The sequence below is a fragment of the Strix uralensis genome, chromosome 4 (assembly GCF_047716275.1).
Source record: "Strix uralensis isolate ZFMK-TIS-50842 chromosome 4, bStrUra1, whole genome shotgun sequence".
NCBI classification, from domain to species: domain Eukaryota; kingdom Metazoa; phylum Chordata; class Aves; order Strigiformes; family Strigidae; genus Strix; species Strix uralensis.
The window spans coordinates 21,086,785-21,108,470 of NC_133975.1; the positions used below are offsets into that span (position 1 = coordinate 21,086,785).

A 21,686-nucleotide genomic window follows, 5' to 3' on the forward strand; every position below is an offset into this window, starting at 1 on the left:
GCAGAGCTAGCAGGCCGGGCACATTTGGATGTCTCCAACACCGGCACGGCCAGGTGCTGGCACTCAGGCTGCGTGGCCAAAGCCCACACGTAGGCTTTCCTTACACGTGTTTCTGACTTCCTTTCTCGCAGTGATACATTAGAAACGTTTATTTAGGAAATAGAAGCGGCACATGAGCTTCAGGTAACCACTATGCAGCCCAAGGTAAGTGCGGCCTGTGGGCTGGAGGAGGCCTGCCAGGCGCCTGGGGAGAGGCAGCAGCTGAAGGCACCACCCGGCTCTGGGGGCAGTGTGGGGCCTCCTGGGTTCCCCTCGGGCCGCGGGGCTCTGCGCCGCACCGGGCACGCTGTCCCGCTCGAGTCACCGTCGGCGCGGGGAACCTTTCTGTGAGGCGCCACTTTCCACCCGGACGCAGCCATGGGGACCCGCCCCGCTCCCGCAGTTGCCTGGTAACGCCGGTTACCGAGGCGGGGTGCGCGGCCAAAGCCGTCCGGTGCGGCAGCGCGCTGGCGGGCAGGGGTGCTGCGATGCTGGACCCGGACAGCGGGCTCTCCCTCACCATAGCGCGGATCGTGCAGCGGCTGAAGGGCTCCAGCCTACACTCCCAACTGGAGAGACAGGCCCGGGTGAGCCCCGTTCGGGCGCTGTGCCCCTAGGCCCACCTCCCTTTCCCGCTGTCCCCCCCCCCGCCCCCGGCGCTTTGTTGCCGGCCCTCGCCCCTGGCCCGGCCCGTGCGGCCTCCGCCGGGGCAGGGGGCCCGGGGCCTGGCCTGGCCTGGCCTCCCTTCTCTTCTCTTCTCTTCTCTTCCCCTCCCTCCCTCCCTGACGGGGCCGGAGAGCGGTCTGGTTGGTTTCTAGACCTGTATTTATAGTTTATTCTCTTGGAATTTAAGGGTTTCGCAGTGAATATGAAGCCTATCCTGTTGAAATCTCAGTGCTTCAAATAGTTTCTAAAATGAATCACTTTGTCTTTTAATCTCTAATTTGGAAAGCTTTAAATACCGCCTTCCCTGCCCCGCCCCCGAGTGCCCCTGAGAAAATTAGAATGGTTGAAAGAAGTGAAAATGAAAAACGCACATGACACGACATTTTTGTAGCTGGGAAAACAGTTGCGTTTTTGTGTTTAGTAATTTACCTGCACTTGAAACCAGATTATCGTATTTCAGCCGAACTTTATTTAGGATGTTTCAAATTAGAATTGTGTCAGTTTTCATGACCATAATAACAGAATAGCTGTGCTATAGCGATTATTGTGCATTACTGAAATATTTTGGGTTAGGTTTTATAAAATCTTGGGGTTTATTTATTTTTTTTGCAAACAGTGCTTAAAATTGTACAAATTTGTTCTAGGATAGAATATTAGTTTTGTTGGGTTTTTAAATGAAACATGATTTCCTTCTCTGAATATCCCTGAAGCCTTCTATAGCAGGTGACATCACTGCGTACCTTTTCTGGTTTTTTGTTTTTAAATTTGCTGATTTGGTTTCTAAATGCTTTTTTAAATGTATGTCTCCTTTGCTCCTGTTGGCTGAATGCTCTCTAAATATGTGAGTAAGCAAATGTGCATGACTTGAAGGGGACTGCAATTATAAAAGAGTATAGATGTTGGGTTCTGCTAAGTGTTGGGGATCCCAAATAGGTAGCCTGATATGAGGTGTGGAGAGTCAAGTTCAAGACCTTGTCCTCAATAGAGGAAGAGAACAGGACCCTTTTGACAACTTACTGATTATAATAAAACCTGTATGTACTCATGTCTGCATTCATTCTTTTGTCTCTGTCTCCTGTGAGGCCTGATTTCAGTCATTTGATACTTTGCATGTTTTTTTGAAACACGAGGAAGCTTGGTGTCGTCAGGACTTGGCAAGGTGTTTAAATGCTGCTGGTGTATGGCTATTTTGTACAGCCATTTTGTACACGTGGACACTCTGAGGACCTTAGCAGTGCCCTTCCATGGTGGTGTTTGATGTCTGAAAGGGCAGTTAAATGCCTAAATCCCTCCCTGACCCTATGGCATATCAATTTTCTCAATACAAATGGAAACTCTGCATAATCAAAGCTTAAAGGTAACCTATAAAACAGTGTAATGACCACAGCCAAATCTGTCATGTTAGCTTTGCAGAACACTGTTTTACAAATTTCTTGGAGAAGAAAAAAGATGTGTATATATAGGTCAGAAGATTATTCTAGTCTATATGAAGTGCTAAGAGGAAAGAAAATAAACAGGGTAACACATATCCATGTTGATTCTTAGAGTAGGTATTTGAAGCATTTGTAATAGAGCTATAGTTCGGTGTAGTGATCTGAAAGACTGGCAAGTTTTTAGATATATCAACTACAGGATTTCTCAATGTAAAGAGTCATCTTTTGGAGCTTGTAGTTTAAATTAATAGGGCCAAATAATAGTTTAATAGGACCCTGTTTGTCAGGAATTTGTATGATATTCTCCTTGATCTTGAATTTTTTTTATTGACCTTGCATGCATTTACGTTCTTTCATGTACAGTATAGACTTGTTTTATTTATAATGCTCATATAGTCATATTAGGGCCTTTGCAACTGCATGGTATAGCAATATCAGTGAGTTCCTTATCTTTGTCCATCCCTCAGCAGCAGTACAGAATTGTGGAGGTTTAGGAATTTTGCTGGTCTCTGTATTAAATTAATGCTTGATTTCGCTCCCATTACATGAGGTATTTCTGAAGTTACATTACCAAATATGAAGTCTTTGCTATTGCTATGCATCATACCTGAACTCCCGTTTATTGATAGGACATGGTAGGTTTTTTGTCTGCTGCTTAACAGTCAGTTTCTGAACAATGCTTAGTCTTCACTGCTTGCAGTATTGATCTCTAGGTGTTCCTTTTTTATATGATTTTTAAGTTATTTTTTGGGAAGTATACTGTATTTTGAGAAATCTGTTGAAGCAATGCATCAGAATAAAACTTACTGTTTTGGATATTTATACTACAGTTATATTTTACCTTTACAAAGATCAATGTTTATATGTCAGTGTAGAAACTGACATTGCTGATACTCCTTTCTCAAAAATATTTATGATCTCTGAAAGCATGAGAGTCAGAATGGATTGTAAGGTCCATTATAATACTGTGAAATTTTTGAGAGGTCATGCAGTCTCACAAACAGTATTTTAACTATTAACGAAAACTCTGTTTTGTAAATTCATCTCTTCTTTTAACGTCTAGGAAGGAGAGCTCAAAATGAACAGTTTCTTTCACCAGTTGATAGAATTTGGGGTAAAACACAATATCCTGATGTTATTTGTGATGGGTGATAGAGTGGCCCTGTGGTTATGACTGATCACACCAGCACTATGCTTGGCTGTCACTGAGAGCCTGAGCTAGTGTCAAGGACTGTGATACACAATCTCTTTGAAATAAGTTTGGCGTGGGCACCAAATGATTTGCTGTCACAGCTTTAGCTCTGGGCATACAAAGATAATTACATTTTTGTCCCAAGGACTGAAGTACAGGTAGGGTCATATGCATGTTAGTGATGATTTGGAAAACAAATGCTAAATTGATTTTGTAGGTTGAGTTTTGATATATTGATAATGTGTCTACAGTTAATACAAAGAGATTAATGCAGTAAAGAGTGTAAAGGTGCCTGTCATTTGCTTTGGAATTTCTTCTGAACATATTTTGTAGTGTGTTTGAAGGGAAAGAATAACAGTTAGAAAGAGTCAAAATATGAGATAGTAGCCTTTCAACAGGTAGAATTAGGTGCTTGATTATTGGGGTATTGGAGGAGAAATCTGACCTTGGTTTCTCAGGTACAGCTTTCACTGTGTTGAGTTTGTAACCAAATTTGTTTGCTTTTATCTTAATTTTTCTCTTCCCTTTTTGAAATGTAAACGTTTTTAAGATAAAAATTAGAGGTGGTTAGAAAAACTGAGACATGGACATCATCAATCACAAAATGCAGTTTGAAAACAAATTTTTTTTTTGTAAAATCTTGCTAAAATTTAGGGGCAATCTTTGTCAGTGAACTGACAATAAAAATGGAACAGTTCAGATACATGAAAAAAGTGCTACCTTTTTAACACATTTTCATTTGCAGACAATCATGTCTGCAGATCATTTTTCATCATGTTTGAAAGAAGTCGGGCTTTATTAATTAATTCAGATTAATCATTCTTAATTGTTCTCCACAAACCTCTAATAGAGATCAGTCTGACTGAGTTGTCCGGAACCTGTAGTAGCCAGGGGCAAATAACAAGTAAAGTTTAAAAAACCAAACACAAAGCCAACAAACAAACAAACAAAAGCCTTAGTAGTCATAGCTGAAGACCTTTTCTAAAAACAGGAAGACTCACAAGGAGTCCCTCCGGGCATTTTCTGTGTAGATGTTCTCAGATCTGTTTCTTGTAGGTGTGTCTGTAGTGGGACAACTTGAAGGAGAACTTGGAAATAAACAGGATAATGGCTGTCGAAGTAGGCTAAAAGTGGTAAAATGAGTGTAAGAATCAGCTGTGACACCCCATCCCACCCCACTCTGACAATTAAGTTTGGGAGTGAGACAAGATTTTAGGAGGTACCTGAAGGTATGAACAAGGTGTGGAGAGGAGATGTGCTAGGATATGTCATGATCAGAATGACTGTCCAGAGGAGAGGACTCTGCCGCCATCACTCTCTGAGCAGACCTGTGACTAGTATCAGAAAGGTTCAAAGAAAATATTAATGAAAGTGGGAGGTAAGGGTCTTCAGAAGACTTCAAATGGGACAAAGGAGAGGAGCTTGCCTTGGGAACACTTGGAACATTGCAGCTGGGGTATTGCCCAATTGTGTGCTTCTAAAGGGAGTACAGGTAAACATCTTAGAATAATTTATGTTGAGTGAGTGGTTTACAAGATATCTGAGGATATTATTTTCATTACATTTTTCTCCAAGAGTTAAAAAAAGAAATTGATACTGATCCCTACTTAAGTAAAGGACCACATTAAGAAGGAGAATGTTTCTGTGAAATGTAGCATTTATTTAATAAAACTTAGCAAATAAATGTAGGCTCATGAGTCATCATAGATAATTAATGATTCTCTTTTGTGCATTGTATTTAACAAAGGGCTTACTATCCTCACCTGATAAAGCTTGTGCTTTGGTTTAAATGGTTCAGCAGTAACATTTGCAGTACAGTGAATTTTAAATTGAATGCAGTTGTGTGTATATTGATCAGATTATGGAGTTCAGAAGCAATCCAAGCTTGATTCACAGGTTATTTTTCTTTAGTAATGTATGTTTCACCTTGTGTGTGTGTGTGTATTTTATTTGCAGTGCTAATTTTAAATTCAAATAAAATCTAGAAAATTTATTAAAACATCAACATTATATTATTGAAAATGTATCCTGCGTATCTTGTAGGAGAACATAACATTTGAAGCTGTTTATTCCTGTATGAGGCTAGTTGAAGCTCTCTGTTTGAATTGCTAGGTTATTTTTGCTTGTATAAGAAAGTTCACACTACTTTTCTCCTTGGTGTAGTTACTGTAGAAATGTAGAAGGGTTGGAAAATTGTCAATGTAATCAGGGTTTTACACTTAATGAAATTTGTTTAGTTATGCTCAGAATGATCCCTCTTTCTGTTACAGAAACATATAAACCAAAACCACTCCCTTAAATTTGTAGAATGTTAAGCATTTAGAGAGTGTTTAGGTTGAAATTGTTGTGGCCATACTCGAAGTGGTTTTTATCAAGTCAGCTTCATCCTGATAAAATCTAGTTATGGCAGAATGGAGTATGTGAGAAAAGGTGAGTATTTTTTAGCTTTCATTGAATTTACTTCTGCTACAGTTGGACCATATTTGGGATAGTGTGTTTTATTGTAATTTGGGAAATAATAAGCAATAAAAGCTAAAAACATTGTGCATTTGTGCAAAATCATAATGAACAGTAATAAACGCTCTGAGAGTATACATACTTACCTAAAACAAAAAGGCCTTGAAGAGAAATTATGGTGGATAGCCTGTGAAAAGATTTAGGTTGTGTAAAGTTATTTGCAGAACTGTTTGCAGCAGGATAAAAATACGTGTTCACCTGATACAGTTCCACATTTCAATGTAGTTGGATCACTTCTCTGCAGTGTTTATTCTTGTTGCGAACAGAAATAATTTAACACAGGAGTTATGTTGGAACACTTTGTTCTGTCAAGCCTCCTCTTTGTACTGTTGCTGGTCCTCTAGCTATTTTCCTATACTTTTTTGAGTGCTGTGCCTTGATGGCTCATCTCTTCTCTTGCATGATCAGTGCTGCTCCAGTCATGAGGACTGAATGCCATTTCCAAATTTAGATACTAATTTGCACATAGATTTGTGTCTGTGTTCAGTTGCGCTACGAATCAATTTACTACACCCACCACCTTTTTCTACCTAGCACTGTGCTATCCTTTTGCTTGCTTTCAGCCAGATCAGTGTTGAGTGTCTGGATTTTCTTCCATCTTGGCATCCAAATACAGAAAGGGTAATACATCTGGAGTATTGCTTATGATGGTGACTGCCCAGACCTCAGCAGGATACCTTGCCAAAATCAAAGACAAAGATGTATGCAAAGGATTGCTAATGGTACCTTTCAGAAGGTTTGGCACAATTTTGAAAGTCCCCAAACTATCCTTTCTCTTCTGTACAGCTGAAGGACAAGAAGGTGCCAAGAAATGCGGTAATGATACCTTGTTTTATGAAGGAATGTCTAACAGCCAATTGCTTCTTGATTTGCAAGAAGCTGACCAAGACTGTAGACGGACATGGACACCCAGTGCTTGAACCCCGGTGCCCTATCCATAAGAATATGCACAATGCCAGTTATACAGGAAAAGAAACTGGTAGGCATTAACTTTTATTAAAAATCATTTGTTATTGCTTGCTGAAATATGCTACATGCATCCCTGTCTCCTTTCAGGACTCTGTGTTGGCCTCACTGAGCCTCTGAATAGCATGACTTCTTCCCTGGTCTGGCTGTCACTCTTTGTCACCTTATATTACTCACTCTACTGCTTGTGATAGCTTCCTTATATGACAAGTTTGGTTTTTTTTTCAAAAAAAGAAAGATACTCTTTCATCAAGCTGTGTGTATTGAAATTGGAGAGTCTGTAGTTCTACCTGGGTGTATGCAGCATTTTGATCATGCAGGAAATGAATTCTATTCATAAGTACAAATCTCATCAAGGTGTTTTTTTCTTGATAATCCTTAGCCAGGCATTTTTATCAGTGTAAATCATAGTAATGCTTTTTATATAAATAAAATTTTGTCAGCATATTTTTCATTCTACCAAAAACTCATATGGGATGAAAATGCAAATGAGACTTAGGCAGTATGTTGTACGAAGCAGTTTACAACAAAACCGTACCTAAAATATAAACACCTATATTTTGCAACTTAGTACAACACAGAAATAAGTTAGATCTATTAGTCCAAAGGGAAAATGAAAGTATGTGGGAGAGCTGGTCTAGTAATTTTGGAACATCAGCTCTGCTAAGTCTCCTTGACACCTCAATTTAGTTCCCATAAGCACCCATATAAATTCCAAAGAGGTACCGTTCTGTTAAGTTACAGCAAAGCAATTCTGAAGGGATTTCCTGCTGAAATAAGTATTTTCTTCTTTGGTTATATTATACAGAGCTAGAGTATGTTCTCTGTTAGAACTGGCTGTAGCCACTAGCTGGACCGTCTGCCAGATTCTCACCTTTCAGGTATCTAATTTCTGATTTGAAATCTGATCAGCAATCCAGTATGCAATGAGTCTGTAACAGTAACAGCTTCTGTGGCCCTGTAGCTCTGCTTAGCGCTGTAGGAACATATTGATCATAATCCAGAAGCAAACAAAAGCAAAAGTGGAAATGGAAGGAGTCTTTGACAGTTGCATCCTGAAATGGCAAGAGCGGGGACAGAAGTGCCCCCATAATTTGAGGGGAAATTTTCATGTTTCTTACATGAAAATTTGTCTCAGTAGGGCATTTTGAAGTCAAGAGAAGGAAAAGGACACAGGAAAGAGGTTAAAAATAGAAGTTTTGATAAATTAAAGATTAGCATAGGAATATTTGCTGCAGCTGCCACAGGGCTAGAAATAGTGAAATAGAATTTGACTGAATAAATGGGCACGAAGAGGTGAAGGTAACTGCTGGAGATTGCTGCACTAACATAATCCTTGGAAAAAGTTGTCCCCAAAGTGCTGTCCTGCTTCCTTTTCAACTGCCACCCTGCTGCATGCAGAAGAGTCACTGTTTTGTTTTTTTTCTACAGCTGGGGAGCAGGCTCTGTTGGGAACAGCAGTTTACAAGAAAGTCCTCTGTTGTATCTTTTGGCCTGACAGGGAGAATGGACAGTCATCTGTGTGGACTGAACTCCTTTATCCCCCCTAATGCAATATGCTGTATCAATTTTCAGAATTTCCAGAAAACCACAAAAAAAAAAAAAAGGGTCATCAGTAGGAGTGTCAGACCTTAGTGAGCAAAGAGCTCACAAATTTTACAGATGTGTGAACAGCCGAGAATTAAAATACTGTTCTCCTGATTGCACTTTTGTCACTTCTTGCACTGTTTACAGTGTCAAGACAAGGAACCCACTTTTTAGTAGACTCTAAAGATTTTTTTGTTGTGATTCATCATCTGTCAGTGAGTTGTATTTGTGAGGGGTTTTTTTGCATACGTAAAGAGTATTTTGAAACGTGTACCAGGCCCCACAGGCAAACACACCGTGGACCTTGGGAATAAAATTGGCCATATTTAGCCCAGAAGACAAAGTGGAACATTTACAACAGCATGCGCAAAAACTTCTGAGGAACAGTAAGGCACAATCTGCCCGGTTTGATGCATGTTACTTTATTTAAAATTCATACAGGAGATGTACAAAACCACTGCCTTGCAGCAGAAAAAAATTAAACTCAGCCTGACATACATCAGTCTAAAACAGACATAGGACTTCCCATCAAAGTAGGTTCAGAAGGAATCTTTCATAAAATACTCCTTGAGGCTGTTGCTTAAAAGGGTATTTTGTGAGCTGCCCAAGAACTCCCGTGAAAATCTTTGTTTCCTTGCCGTTAGCAATGATTCTTTGCCAGTTTTTACCATTGTGCTGAATGGAATACATCTTTGTCATTTGACATGAGAATTATGCAACTCACCACACCTTATGGTTTGTGCTATGATCACCTTTCTTTCTCAGAAAGCATGCTTACAGTCTCTTCGCTATTGCAGTCGATAAACCAAATATAAAAGCCTTCCATACCTGTAATGGCAAGGTGACTTTAAATAACAGCAGAAATGCTGATGCTGTCAGTTTCTGCATTATTTGCCATTTCTTCTTTCAGCTAGGGAAAATGGAAAGATTTCCTTAAAATTCTGCATTGATAATGCATCTAGACCAACTTTTCCAGCAAGCCGTGCAGCACAGTAAATACCCTTTTCCATGTATAAACTGTAGGGCAAATGATAGGATTGTGGAGTTTGTTAGTTGTGTGTGATGGACCTAAAGCATGCCATGCTGTCAACAGTGCTGTTAGGGCTGGCAAACTGCACAAGCTGGTAAGTTTATTTTTAATAGCAGCATAACTTACTGCAATAGAATCAGCAGCTGATATGCCTGCAGCATATTGCTAAGTAGCTTTTGGTAAGAGAGGCCTCACATTTCCAGGTAGATGATGTGGCCATATGCTTCTAACATATGCCTTGAGCTGTCATGGCAGTGGAGTAAGTTGCACACAGATCTCCCAGTGTTATTTTCAAGTTAGCAGCGGGGATTGCTATGCTTTTCTAAACCTCTAGCTTTAGCATCTGGTGTTAATGGTCTATTGCCATACTCCATGTTTAGGAAAATACATGTTTGAAGTCACTTCACAGAAACTCCCGAGTTTCTGATTGTTGTCCTTTTGGACCTTTGTGGTCTATTTGTTTTCTCCTCTTGGTCTAGCTATAGATGAAGAAGGAGATGCTGTAGCAACTTCTCCTGCTGTTGCTGAAAAATCTGCAGCACCATCTGTGTGGTAGTGTTATGGTACAGTTGTAAAGCTGGTTGGTGCCTAATTGTGTGTCGAGTGCATTTCATTACAAGAGGCTGTATATACCCGGTAGTCGCAGCTGCAGTGGGGAATGTTTGGTCCACAGTTTTTATTTGAAGTTTGAAGGCAGTGTTTCTTATCTGAAAGAGGTGAACTGTGGGAGGTTAAGTGAGAAGTTACGGAACATTTTCAGTTTGATTCTTTCACGTAGAATACAGTGAGTGAATTCTAGTTATTTACTTACGTACCTTATGACCAATCCTGTAACATGTAGAGTCTAGCATTTGTGCTAAGTATGTGGGGTACTTGCTTAGAATATTAAGCATATATGTCACTGCATACTCCCTCTCCCTTCTCTCTCCTTCACCACATAGAGCTTTTAGCACTGATGTAAAAGCAAAGACATAGAGTAAGGAAAAAGTTGACTGATTTTTTTTGGCTGCAGTTACCGTTGCCAAGTTTGCTTCGTGTGCAATGTTAAGCATGTATGTTTCTGATTTAATAATTTAAAATATGCCGTGTACTTCCTTTTTAGTGCTTGCTTGATGCTTATTTATTTATTCATTTATTTATTTTTTCATACTAGGTTAGCCTACACAAACCAGAAATTAGACTGGAATCATTAAAAGAAGATATCAAGGATTTTCTGAAGACGTCAGGTTTGTAATACTTCATTGATACATTTGTGAATAGTATAGATCTATGTAAGGCTGTATGTGACATACATGATGAAAATCGTAGTTTGTGCAGCTTGGTATCTTGTCACTGACAGTAGCCAAAAGCAGATATTCAGTGATTCCAGATTATTCAATGAGATAGAGGAAATTAAAAAGGTGGAAGTTCTTGGATTCAGCAGCATTTTGAAAAACATACTATGCAGAGAAGTGATTTTATCATTTTATAAGACACTGGTAATATTTTGAAAGTTCTGAACAATCATAGAATGGTTTGGGTTGGAAGGGACATTAAAAATCATCTAGTTCCAACCCCCCTGCCATGGACAGGGACACCTTCCACTAGACCAGGTTGCTCAAAGCCCCGTCCAACCTGGCCTTGAACACTGCCAGGGAGGGGGCAGCCACAGTCTCTCTGGGGAACCTGTGCCAGTGTCTCACAACCCTCATAGTGAAGAATTTCTTCCTTGTATCTCATCTAAATCTACCCTCTTTCAGTTTAAAACCATTACCCCTTGTCCTGTCACTACACTCCCTGATAAAGAGTCCCTCCCCATCTTTCCTGTAGGCCCCCTTTAAGTACTGGAAGGCTGCTATAAAGTCTCCCCAGAGCCTTCTCTTCTCTAAGGTAAACAACCCCAACTCTCTCAGACTGTCCTCATAAGGGAGGTGCTCCAGACCCCTGATCGTCTTTGTGGCCTCCTCTGGACCCACTCGAGCAGGTCCATGTCCTTCTTATGTTCGGGGCCCCAGAGCTGGACACAGTACTGCAGGTGGGATCTCACGAGAGTGGAGTAGAGGGGCAGAATCACCTCCCTCGACCTGCTGGTCATGTTTCTTTTGATGCAGCCCAGGATACAGTTGGCTTTCTGGGCTGCGAGTGCACGTTGCTGGCTCATAGTCAGTTTTCCATCCACTAATACCCCCAAGTCCTTCTCTGCAGGGCTGCTCTCAATCCACTCGTTGCCCAGCCTGTATTTGTGCTTGGAATTGCCCTGACCCATGTGCAGGACCTTGCACTTGGCCCTGTTGAACTTCATGAGGTTCGCACAGGCCCACCTCTCCAGCCTGTCCAGGTCCCTCTGGATGGCACATCCCTTCCCTCCAGTGTGTCAACCGCACCACACAGCTTGGTGTCATCGGCAAACTTGCTGAGGGTGCGCTCAATCCCACTGTCCATGTCACCAACAAAGATGTTAAACAGTGTCAGTCCCAGACCCATGAGGAACACCACTCGTCACTGCTCTCCACTTGGACATTGAGCTGTTGACAGCAACTCTTTGAGTGTGAACATCCAGCCAGTTCCTTATCCACCGAGTGGTCCATCCTTCATATCCATGTCTCTCCAATTTAGAGACAAGCATGTCATGCAGGACAGTGTCAGATGCTTTGCATAAGTCCAGGTAGATGACGTCAGTTGCTCTTCCCTTATCCACCAGTGCTGTAGCCCCATCATAGAAGGCGACCAAATTTGTTGAGCACAATTTGTCCTTGGTGACGCCATGTTGGCTGTCACCAATCACCTCCTTATTTTCCATGTGCTCTAGCATAGTTTCCAGGAGGATTTGCTCCACGATCTTGCCAGGCACAGAGGTGAGACTGACTGACCTGTAGTTCCTGGGTCTTCCTTTTTTCCCTTTTTTAAAAATGGGGGTTGTGTTTCCCCTTTTCCCACAAGTGGGAACTTCACCAGGCTGCCACGACTTCTCAAGTGTGATGGATAGTGGCTTAGTCACTTCATCCGCCAGTTCCCTGAGGACCCATGGATGTATCTCATCAGGTCCCACCTTCAGGTTCTTTAGATGGTCTCGAACCTGATCTTCTCCTGCAGTGGATGGTTCTTCATTCTCACAGTCCCCGCCTTTGCCTCCTACATCTTGGACAGTGTGGCTGGAGCACTTGCCAGTGAAGACTGAGGCAAAAAAGTCATTGAGTACCTCAGCCTTCTCCATATCCCAGGTAACCAGGTCTCCTGTTTCCTTCCGGAGAGGGCTCATGTTTTCCTTAGTCTTCTTTTTATCACTGACAGAACTATAGAAGCCTTAATTGTTGCCCTTGATGTCCCTGGCCAGATTGAATTCTATCAGTGCTTTGGCCTTCCTAAGCTGATCTCTGGCTGCTTGGACAATTTCTCTGTATTCCTTCCAGGCTACCTGTCCTTGCTTCCATCCTCATACAAGAGTTCAGTCACTTCTGAAAATGGAAATTAGCATTCATGGAGGTAGTCTTGGGAATTCTACCCTTAGTTAAATTTCCAATTTGCATTGGAAGTTGTAGGCTATGTAACTATAATGTGAAGATTTGATGGCAAGTGATAGAAGTTTTATAATAATCAGGAACACTCTATTACTATTTATAGTTTTAATAATATGATGGCTTTTAAAAAATAGCATATAATTATTTAACCAAAAGTGTGTTGTGATTATTTGAACAGTAGATTGAAATAAAGGATAATCAACCTTTATACAAGTCTCATCTTACAGTTTTTCCTATCTTAATTAAATTAAGGTTTCTTCATCTCTTCTGGCTGTTTAGTAGGTAGACATGAATTGAGACAGGACAGAAAACTCTAGTGACTACAAAGTAATCTCTGATTCATGTTCTGTTAGTATTAATTCCTGAAGTTGTCTTCTGAATATTTTTTCATTTTAACAGGTTGGGAAAAGAAACTTCAGAATGCTGTTTATAGCGAACTCAATGTGTGAGTTTAGTTATTTTATTTAATAAATTCTACTCACATGATTTCCTTTTGATTCATTTGTATATATAGGTGTATGGTGTGTTGCTATTATCTGCAAGATCTGTCATACCAAGGGTACCTGCTTCATTTCTGTTTTTGAAGTGCCATTATTTCTTTTTCATCCTAGTGAAAATATTGGACTCATGTACATTTTAAAGAATGAGTGAAACAAATATCACCAATTTTTTAATTTATTTTAGTAATTTCTTTGTTGTTTTACTTCCAAACATACCAACAGTCATAATTCTCATGTAACTGAGGTAGTTGCTGCAAATTAATTTGAATTATTTTCAGATGTTTATGACAGCATTGCACATATTTCTTGTATTAGTTATTTAAAAAAATCTTTAAGATATTAGATCTCTAGACTTAGAGATCAGCATTCATCATGCTTGGGGTATGGTTATAAACACACTGAAATTTGTGAAATCCCCTTTTTGTTATTGTTCAGTGAACTTTAGATTAGACTGCTGGGAAGCATAAGTTGGCCTTTACATTCTGGCAAGGTGGAAAGGTGAATTTTGTAACAGATATAGCCATAAATGCAACTATATAGTAAGAAATGTGTATGCAAATCTATTTGTGCTAATTTAAATAAGCTTATTAGAGTTACCAGTTTAGAATAATGTGTCCTAGTAGTATGAGGGATTGGATTCAGCAAAATACTTGTAAATGTATCTGTTAGTAAGGATACATCTTCATTGTATCTTTCCAGGGAAAAGTATTTACCTGTGCTTTAGACTAATGCTTATGCTTTCTTTGAGTTCATGAAAGTAAGCTGCAAAATAATGAAATTAGCCCTGGAAAATTGAAATGAACTAAGAATACCATGATTTCATAAGCATTGTGGAAAAGCCAAGAAACAGCATTGCTGAAATCTGTTAATACTGATTCCAATTTACACATAGGCACAGAATTGTCCAGAACAAATTAGCAGCAAGTACAAGAATGACCTTACCAATTAAAAATGGGAAAAAATTTGGGGAGGGTTTCCCAAAATCAAATGATAAGAACTGATTAAATATATTTAAACAAATGAAAATTCAGGCTAACTATGAATCTTTGTATAAATTTTGTTTCCTGAAAGATGTTTGAGACACTTAAAATTAAGCTGAATAAAATATTTGGCAGTAACTGAATGGAAATAACCTGTACTGCTGAAGATAAATTAGTAGTTTGTTTCATTTTTTTAATTTTTGTTCCAGCTTTTATATTTTGGCATAATGCAGTTTATGAATGGATGTTCAATTTTTCTTCAGTCAACACCACAAAGTTCTAATTGCTTTGGACATGCACGTGTTCACTATTGATTTTTAAAAGGAAATCCTCCAAAAAATATATTGTCTCTTGAAAAAATGTATTCTGGATAGTAAAAGTTCCAGGGAGTCATAAAGATGACATGATTTAAAGAGGATACACTTTTAAAACACCTGATTTGTTCATAGAATTATTTGATTTTGTTTTACAAATATGTGAAATTATAAGGACTTACTGTTTTTAATATAAGAAGAACACATCTTGAAATGTTATTAATACTTATGTATCTTTATATTGTTTGTGTCCATAGGAAAGGATGATGAAGAAATACTTCAAAAAATAATGTTTATTTTTAGTTTTGATCAACATACACAGTGGTTTTACTAGTGCTCTCATAAAAGAAGTTATGCTTAGGTTTACAAATACAGGATTAATTGAGCAACATAAAAATATACTATAATTTCTTTAAGGTTTCCTTCGCCCTGTCATCCTGCAGCACCGCCTGAGCATATGAAAGAACCATTAGCTTATATGAGGAAAGCACAGGTTGGTTGTTATCAATTGTACCATTCATATCAGATCTTTGATTAGACTATTTGAGATTTACTTTGTATAAAGTTATTGTACAATTTCTAGGTTTTATACCTTAGGAAAAACATAAATTTGTATTGCATTGAAGTTAATAATAATGTTGTATATGTGACATTTTACATACATACAAAAAAATGCTCAAGTAGTTCTCCAACCATGGAAGAAGTAGGATATAGTGACAGGTGTGTGAATATTGTAGAATATGTGAAATATGTCAAGGAGGATAATTTGTAGGGAAGAAGAAAAAGTGTAGCTATAGGTCATTTCACTTAGGATTACAAAAATACTGTTCTGAAGAGACACAGGCAGGCAGTTTTGCCATGAAAGACAACAGGCTACAGAAGTAGCAAGATCTTCAGAAAGAAGAGATATATTTAGTACTTAGAAATGTGAAAAGAAGATGAAAAGTATAGAGCTAAGGAGCTTAAGGCATATTGAAGGAGAATAAGAGAAACTGGACTATAAAAGATTAAATGAGGATTTTTGGTGTCAGGAAGAAAATATTTTTGCTTCATTGATTGTATTTTTTTCACCAATATATGCCATTTGAAATAAATTTTAAAAATCCACATAAAAATATATATTAAAAAAAAAGCTTCAAGAATATGATTTAACGAAAATATCTGAGGTGAGGATAAAATTGTGTTTAACTCGGACGTGCCTAGAAATATATTGCAGTATTCTTTTACAAGGTATTCAACAAATTGTGTTACTTCTGCAATCATATTGTTGCTTATTCCAGTAAGTCTTATCTTGCTGTCCTGGGTTTCAGTCTTTAGCGTTTGGGAACAAAGATTGTATTAAACAATTTTTCTTCTGTGGTGTGAAAGATAATGCCACAATTTACTGCCTGAAAATAATCACTCATATTAGTTTACTAATGTGAAAACCACAGAGGTATATCTATGTGTATGTTTGTCCAAACCAGTTTCTTTGGTTATTATTTTATAAGAGTGTATAAAGTACTTACGATAACCAGTATTTTTAGTGCTATGTGGAAAGGACTGTTCTTCTAATAGTTAGTAATGAGTAGAAGTCCTGTCTTTACTGGTTTCAGAATTTCATAGCCCTGTTTCAAAGAGTATTAGGCATTCATATGCTCTGGGGTGGGTTAACCCTGGTAGGCAGCTCAGCTGCTTGCTCGCTCCCCATCAGTGGAATGGGGGAGAGAATCGAAAGGGCGAAAGTGAGAAAACCTGTGATAAAGACACATAAAGACAGTTTAATAGGTAAAGCAAAAGCTACCCTTGTCAGCAAAGCAAAACAGGAATTCATTCGCCACTTTCCATTGGCAGGCAGATGTTTAACCATCTCCAGGAAAGCTGGGCTCCATCACGCATAACAGTTACTTGGGCAGACAAACACCTCAACTCTGAACGTCCCCCCTTCCTCCTTTCTCCCAGCTTTTTTTATTCAGAGCATGATGTCATATGGTCTGGAATATCACTTTGGTCAGTAGGGGTCAGCTGTCTTAGCTCTATCCCCTCCCAACTTCTTGTGCACCCCCAGCCTACTCACTGGTGGGGAAGCATGAGAAACAGAAAAGGCCTTGAAGCTATGTGCATCCTTTTCAGCAATAGCTAAAACATTGGTATGTTATCAACACCAGTTGGATCACAAATACAAAACACAGCGCTATACCAGCTACTATGAAAAAAATTAACTTTATCCCAGCCAAAACCAGTAGATCCTCTTTCAAATCCTTTGTTGAAATACAACTCTTCAGTAAAGTCATATGAATCCTTTTCATAGAGAAATATTGATAAGTGGTGATAGGTGTGAAATAATAATAAATAGGTAGTTAGGGATTAACGTTGTATTTTCTAAGACCACTGAGGTATGTATGAACATTTGATTTTTGAGATGCACACACATTTATCACTGTAGGTAATCAGTCCTTAAGAAAACAATCATGATCAGATCAGCTGAATCACAATGAGGTTTTATTTTGTTACTCTTTTTGATTAAAGAGCAATAAATAATGTTAAAAAGCTTACAAAGTCACTGTTTTGGTGTGTTTGTTTAAAATATTTTGAAATAGCTATACAGAACATACGGGGTGCTAATACCTTTTGGGAGTGAAATAAAAGTGGAAACTTACCAATTAACTTCCCTTAGGTATCGGAAATCTGATTAATGTTTTGAAGGTAAAGACTGTTTTTGCTTTATTTGTAGGTATATTGTTTCACTTTATTTGTCTTTAGCATCACAGTAGTTGGAAAATAATATTTTGGTGCTATCAACAAAATTTGTCCTGGTAGAAAAATGTTTTCCGTATGAGTCATGTTCTGTTTTTATTATGCATAGCCACCATTTAAGATGTTGTTTGCCTTGCTATGAGCTTGTTGACATTTTCTTTATCCTTTTCTGTCTTAATTAATTTTGCTCTACTGTAGAATTCTGGAAAGAAGGGTCATACTCTCTAAAAAACATCTTTGATATCAGTTATTGGAATGACTTTGAATCAGTAAATAAAACTATATTAGTATTTTTCTAGAGTAGATATTAAAATGTTCATAATTAACCCTTTTTCTCCTCTAACTTGTTCTGGTTTTTTGTTCTTATGTGGCAGACTGAAGTTTTTATACTGTATTCTCTTCACTACCTCAAAAGAAAAACAGCTTTCTAGGAAAGGATAAAGCATTAACAGCAATGAGTAGTAATGTTGTAAATCATTCATGTAGTTGTGGTATTGTCCAGTGTAGAAAAAGTGCTGATGTTAATATTTACATATCTTTGAATATTAATATAACAGAATGTGTATTTTCTAATTGTGTGTGCTGGAGAGCTGGTCCTGTGTTTGGGTTGAGATAGATCACTGGGTACAGCTTCTTTAGTCTGTCATTGTTTAGGTCTTTTCTAGACAGAGAAATACTATGTCTTCAGGTTTTTTGTTTCCTGAAAAACGCTAGATACAGTATTTAGGACCTTTCTTTAAAACATCAGGTTATTTCACATCCCTGGTGTTTTCTGAGGTATTTGGTCTGGTTACAGTTTTGGAGAGATAGCTCACCTCTTCCTGCCTTGTTAAACAGCAGAATTATTGCTTGAAATTTACACATCTTAATGTAGACAGTGTGTTAGCACTAGATTCTAGGATTAAAAATTTGAACTTTGCGAATTTGCTTTACCTGCCCCTCAGAGACTGATAGGAGTTGAAACATTCCTGAATCCATTGAACTGCTGTTTTTATTATTTTCATATCTACATTTTGATGAGGTGAAATGATTGCAGACCTCTTCAACTGTTTGTTTTGCTCCCAGAGTTCACTGGGAAAGCCTTTGCTAGATTTAAGACAAATCTGCTGCAAACAGCAATGAAGAAATTAAGTGGACAACATAAAAATAAGAGCAGAAAGAGGTGAAGAGAAGCACAAGAAGCTGAGTCCAAAGAAATGTTAGGAAGTGTTCCCACAGTCTGATACGTCCCATGAAGCTGCCTTTTAATTGTGTCATATGTGGATTTTACAAAGTTCACAACAAACCAAACACTGTAAATCTCAGCAGGAACTCCTATCACAATAGTCCTATAATATGTAATTCATAAATTTGCACTGCTATGTTTTAATCCATAGAGGTCCTTTATCCTTGTTTTAGCTGTAAGCTGGGAGCTTGTTTAAGGGTTTTGAGAGAAATGTTAAATGAGTAAACAAGGAGGAGATAGGTGGATAAGAAATTATGCCCATTGCCCAGTAACAAAGCGTAAGTAGGAAAACAGGAAATGAGCAGCCAGTTCTGTGTTGGAGTAGATCTGTTTGACTCCAGCAGCTGCTTTCCACACTAGGAGTGGGAAAGGTATTGCTTTCCAGAGCAAGGCAACATTAAGTTAATTAACTGTCTTTAAAGGGTTCTGAGATACTCTACTGGCTTTGGGGAACCCATGTTGTCTGAGTTAATAATACTTATTTTTGCTTGATCTTCTTTAAAGTTTTGTTCTATTACTTCTAAATTTGTCTCCAATGAAAAAAAAAAAAGATAGGTTTATCTGAAATTTGTTCAGTCAGAAACATAACTCTTGGTAATTTTTTGCAATATGGTTTACCTTCCTAAGGTAGGGCAACTTTTAAAACTAGAGTACTGGAGTACATTCACAAAAATGAGAATTCTGATACACTGTTTCAGGAAATCTTAAGGATAATTCAGTGTGATCTACCTGAGTAGCATCAGCTGGTTACCTAAAAATACAGGGACCTGAAAAGATAAATTGTTCTCTGGTGGGCTGCACTTCAGACATCCAGGAAGATAAATGACCATAATTGTCTGTATTTTAACCTGTTTGTCGCTTGTTTCATTTGATTCCTTACCTCCATGCTTCTAGCCAAATCTGTGAAGATCTTACTGAAGTGGAGCTTTATAAATTTTCCCTATGTTCCTCTTTGCTCATTTTCAGATCTTGCATTTTGAAGAAAGTCCATACATAAACAACAGACTTGATTAGAAAATTACCTTGAAGTACATTGTTATATTTGCTATTGATCTTCGGTAGGTTTTTTGCCCAGCTAAGACCAGATTCCCTGTGTTGCACATGCTATACAGACACACAATCAAAAGAGCATTCTGACCTGTAGTCAGAATAGTTACAAGCTAGAGCACTCCCCAGTGCTATTTGAAATATGAGTAACATTATAGTTGATTTCAATAGGAGTGTGAGTACTAGGAACCTGCTAAAGTTACTAAACTGTAATAGAGATGTTCCTATCTGTATCCTAATTTCTCCCAGAAGAGTTAAATAATCTCTAAATGATTAAAAAAAAAAGCTGAGTTATTAATTTTCTTTCTTAAAACAGACTGGTGGATGCTGAAAAAATTAAAATGACAATACTACCTATTCTAATGCTGTGACTGATGAAGATCTACTTAAAATGTCTTTCATTAATAGTCAATTCATCTTTCCTAGTTTCTAAATCTCTTTGAGAAAATAGACTTGAGTGCTTGATTAGTTGATAAAGAAAAATGGTGTTTTCTTTGAAAAGTATTAAACTAAAAAGAAATTTAATAAAATTTTTATTATTCCTAAAAGAATTTCTGTTCATGAGCATCAGAATGAGAGCAGTACCAACATAGCTTCTCTATTTCTCTTCTTTTTGAAATGTACAGGTTTTGACTAGAGAAAACTTACGAAATGAAATCTGTGTCCAGACACCTTGAATTCTACCTGAGGAGTAGGTCTCATTAGGTACACTCTGAAAGAATCACATTTCTGTCTGGTCTTCTAGAAGAAAGAATTATAGCATTCATTGTTGTGGAAAAAACTGTAACTAATCCTGGCTAGTTTATGCAGTTGTGACAAATTTCTGTTTAGTTTATTTGTTGTCCAGCTAGGTTCATTTAACTGCAGTGAAAGTTTATAAATGACTTTGCTACAGAATAGGATAAGTCTGATTTGTAATAGACATGTTTGAAATTGTTTGCAAATTGCAGTAATGCCTTCCTCAGTTTCAACTATTTTACTGAAGGTTATCATTGTAACCATAGCAATCCCAGCAACATGTTTTCTCAGTGTTAAATAGCTTCATAAAATTAGAGGAATCATCTTGGAAAATTTACTGTTCCCATCAGTTAAATGACTTTATGAACTCTGCATCTGGCTTTTATTTCAGTCGAGGACACTGCATTCTGTTTCTGCTCACTGCAGGTAACTTGGCTGTCCTGGGGAGAGAGGAGGATGTGTTGCTTGGAGAGGCTGTGTAACACTCACTTTTGTTTTGACTTGGTTGCTTGTATTTGAACATCTTTTACTGGGAAGTCATGAAGGCTGAATTACGGCACAGTTTATGAGTATCCAGAAGTGATTTATTACTAACATGTTGCAGCCCCAATGCAATAAGCAGATTAATGTCTGGTCAGGCACTTGTCAGTCACACTGAGAGTACTGACCTCCATTGCTCCTTGGAATGAGCTAGTTCTCGGTCTTGCAAAGCTGCCATCTGCCTCCTCTGCGCTTCTTTTGTAGCTTTTGTATCTTGGAGCATATCTGTGGTGCTTTTTTGGGTTTTGTTTTGTTTTTTTTTCCCCCTTAATTTTGTTGGGATCAAGTGTACCCTGATGAAGTTTGCTGATGATACCAAACTGAGTGGGGAAGTGGACACTTTGGAAGGGAGAGCCACCCTGCAGGAAGACCTGGTTAGGCTGGAAGAGTGGGCTGACAAGAACCTTATGAAGTTCAACAAGGCCAAGTGTAAGGTCTTGCACCTGGGAAACATAATTCAGGAGTGCAGCACAGGCTGGGATCTACCTGGCTGGGGAGCACCTCTGTGGAAAGGGACCTGGGGCTCCTGGTGGACAACAAGCTCAATAGGAGTGACCAGTGTGCTGCAGCGGCAAAGCAAGCCAACAGCATGCTGGGTTGCATCAACAAGGGCATCACCAGCAGAGATAAAGAAGTCATTATCCCACTCTACTCAGTGCTTGTCAGGCCACAGCTGGAA

The 21,686-nt window shown here is 38.5% G+C and overlaps 1 protein-coding gene across 1 annotated transcript in view; it reads left to right on the forward strand.

Moving 5' to 3' along the window:
* Positions 1-481: 481 nt before the first annotated feature.
* Positions 482-21,686, forward strand: part of TBC1D19 (TBC1 domain family member 19) — a 55,372-nt gene continuing 34,167 nt past the window's right edge. The window contains exons 1-4 of the mRNA XM_074865950.1: positions 482-626; positions 10,584-10,656; positions 13,327-13,372; positions 15,139-15,214. Coding sequence (XP_074722051.1) covers positions 528-626; positions 10,584-10,656; positions 13,327-13,372; positions 15,139-15,214 — 294 coding nt within the window. The 5' untranslated portion in view covers positions 482-527. The remainder of the gene's footprint in view (positions 627-10,583; positions 10,657-13,326; positions 13,373-15,138; positions 15,215-21,686) is intronic.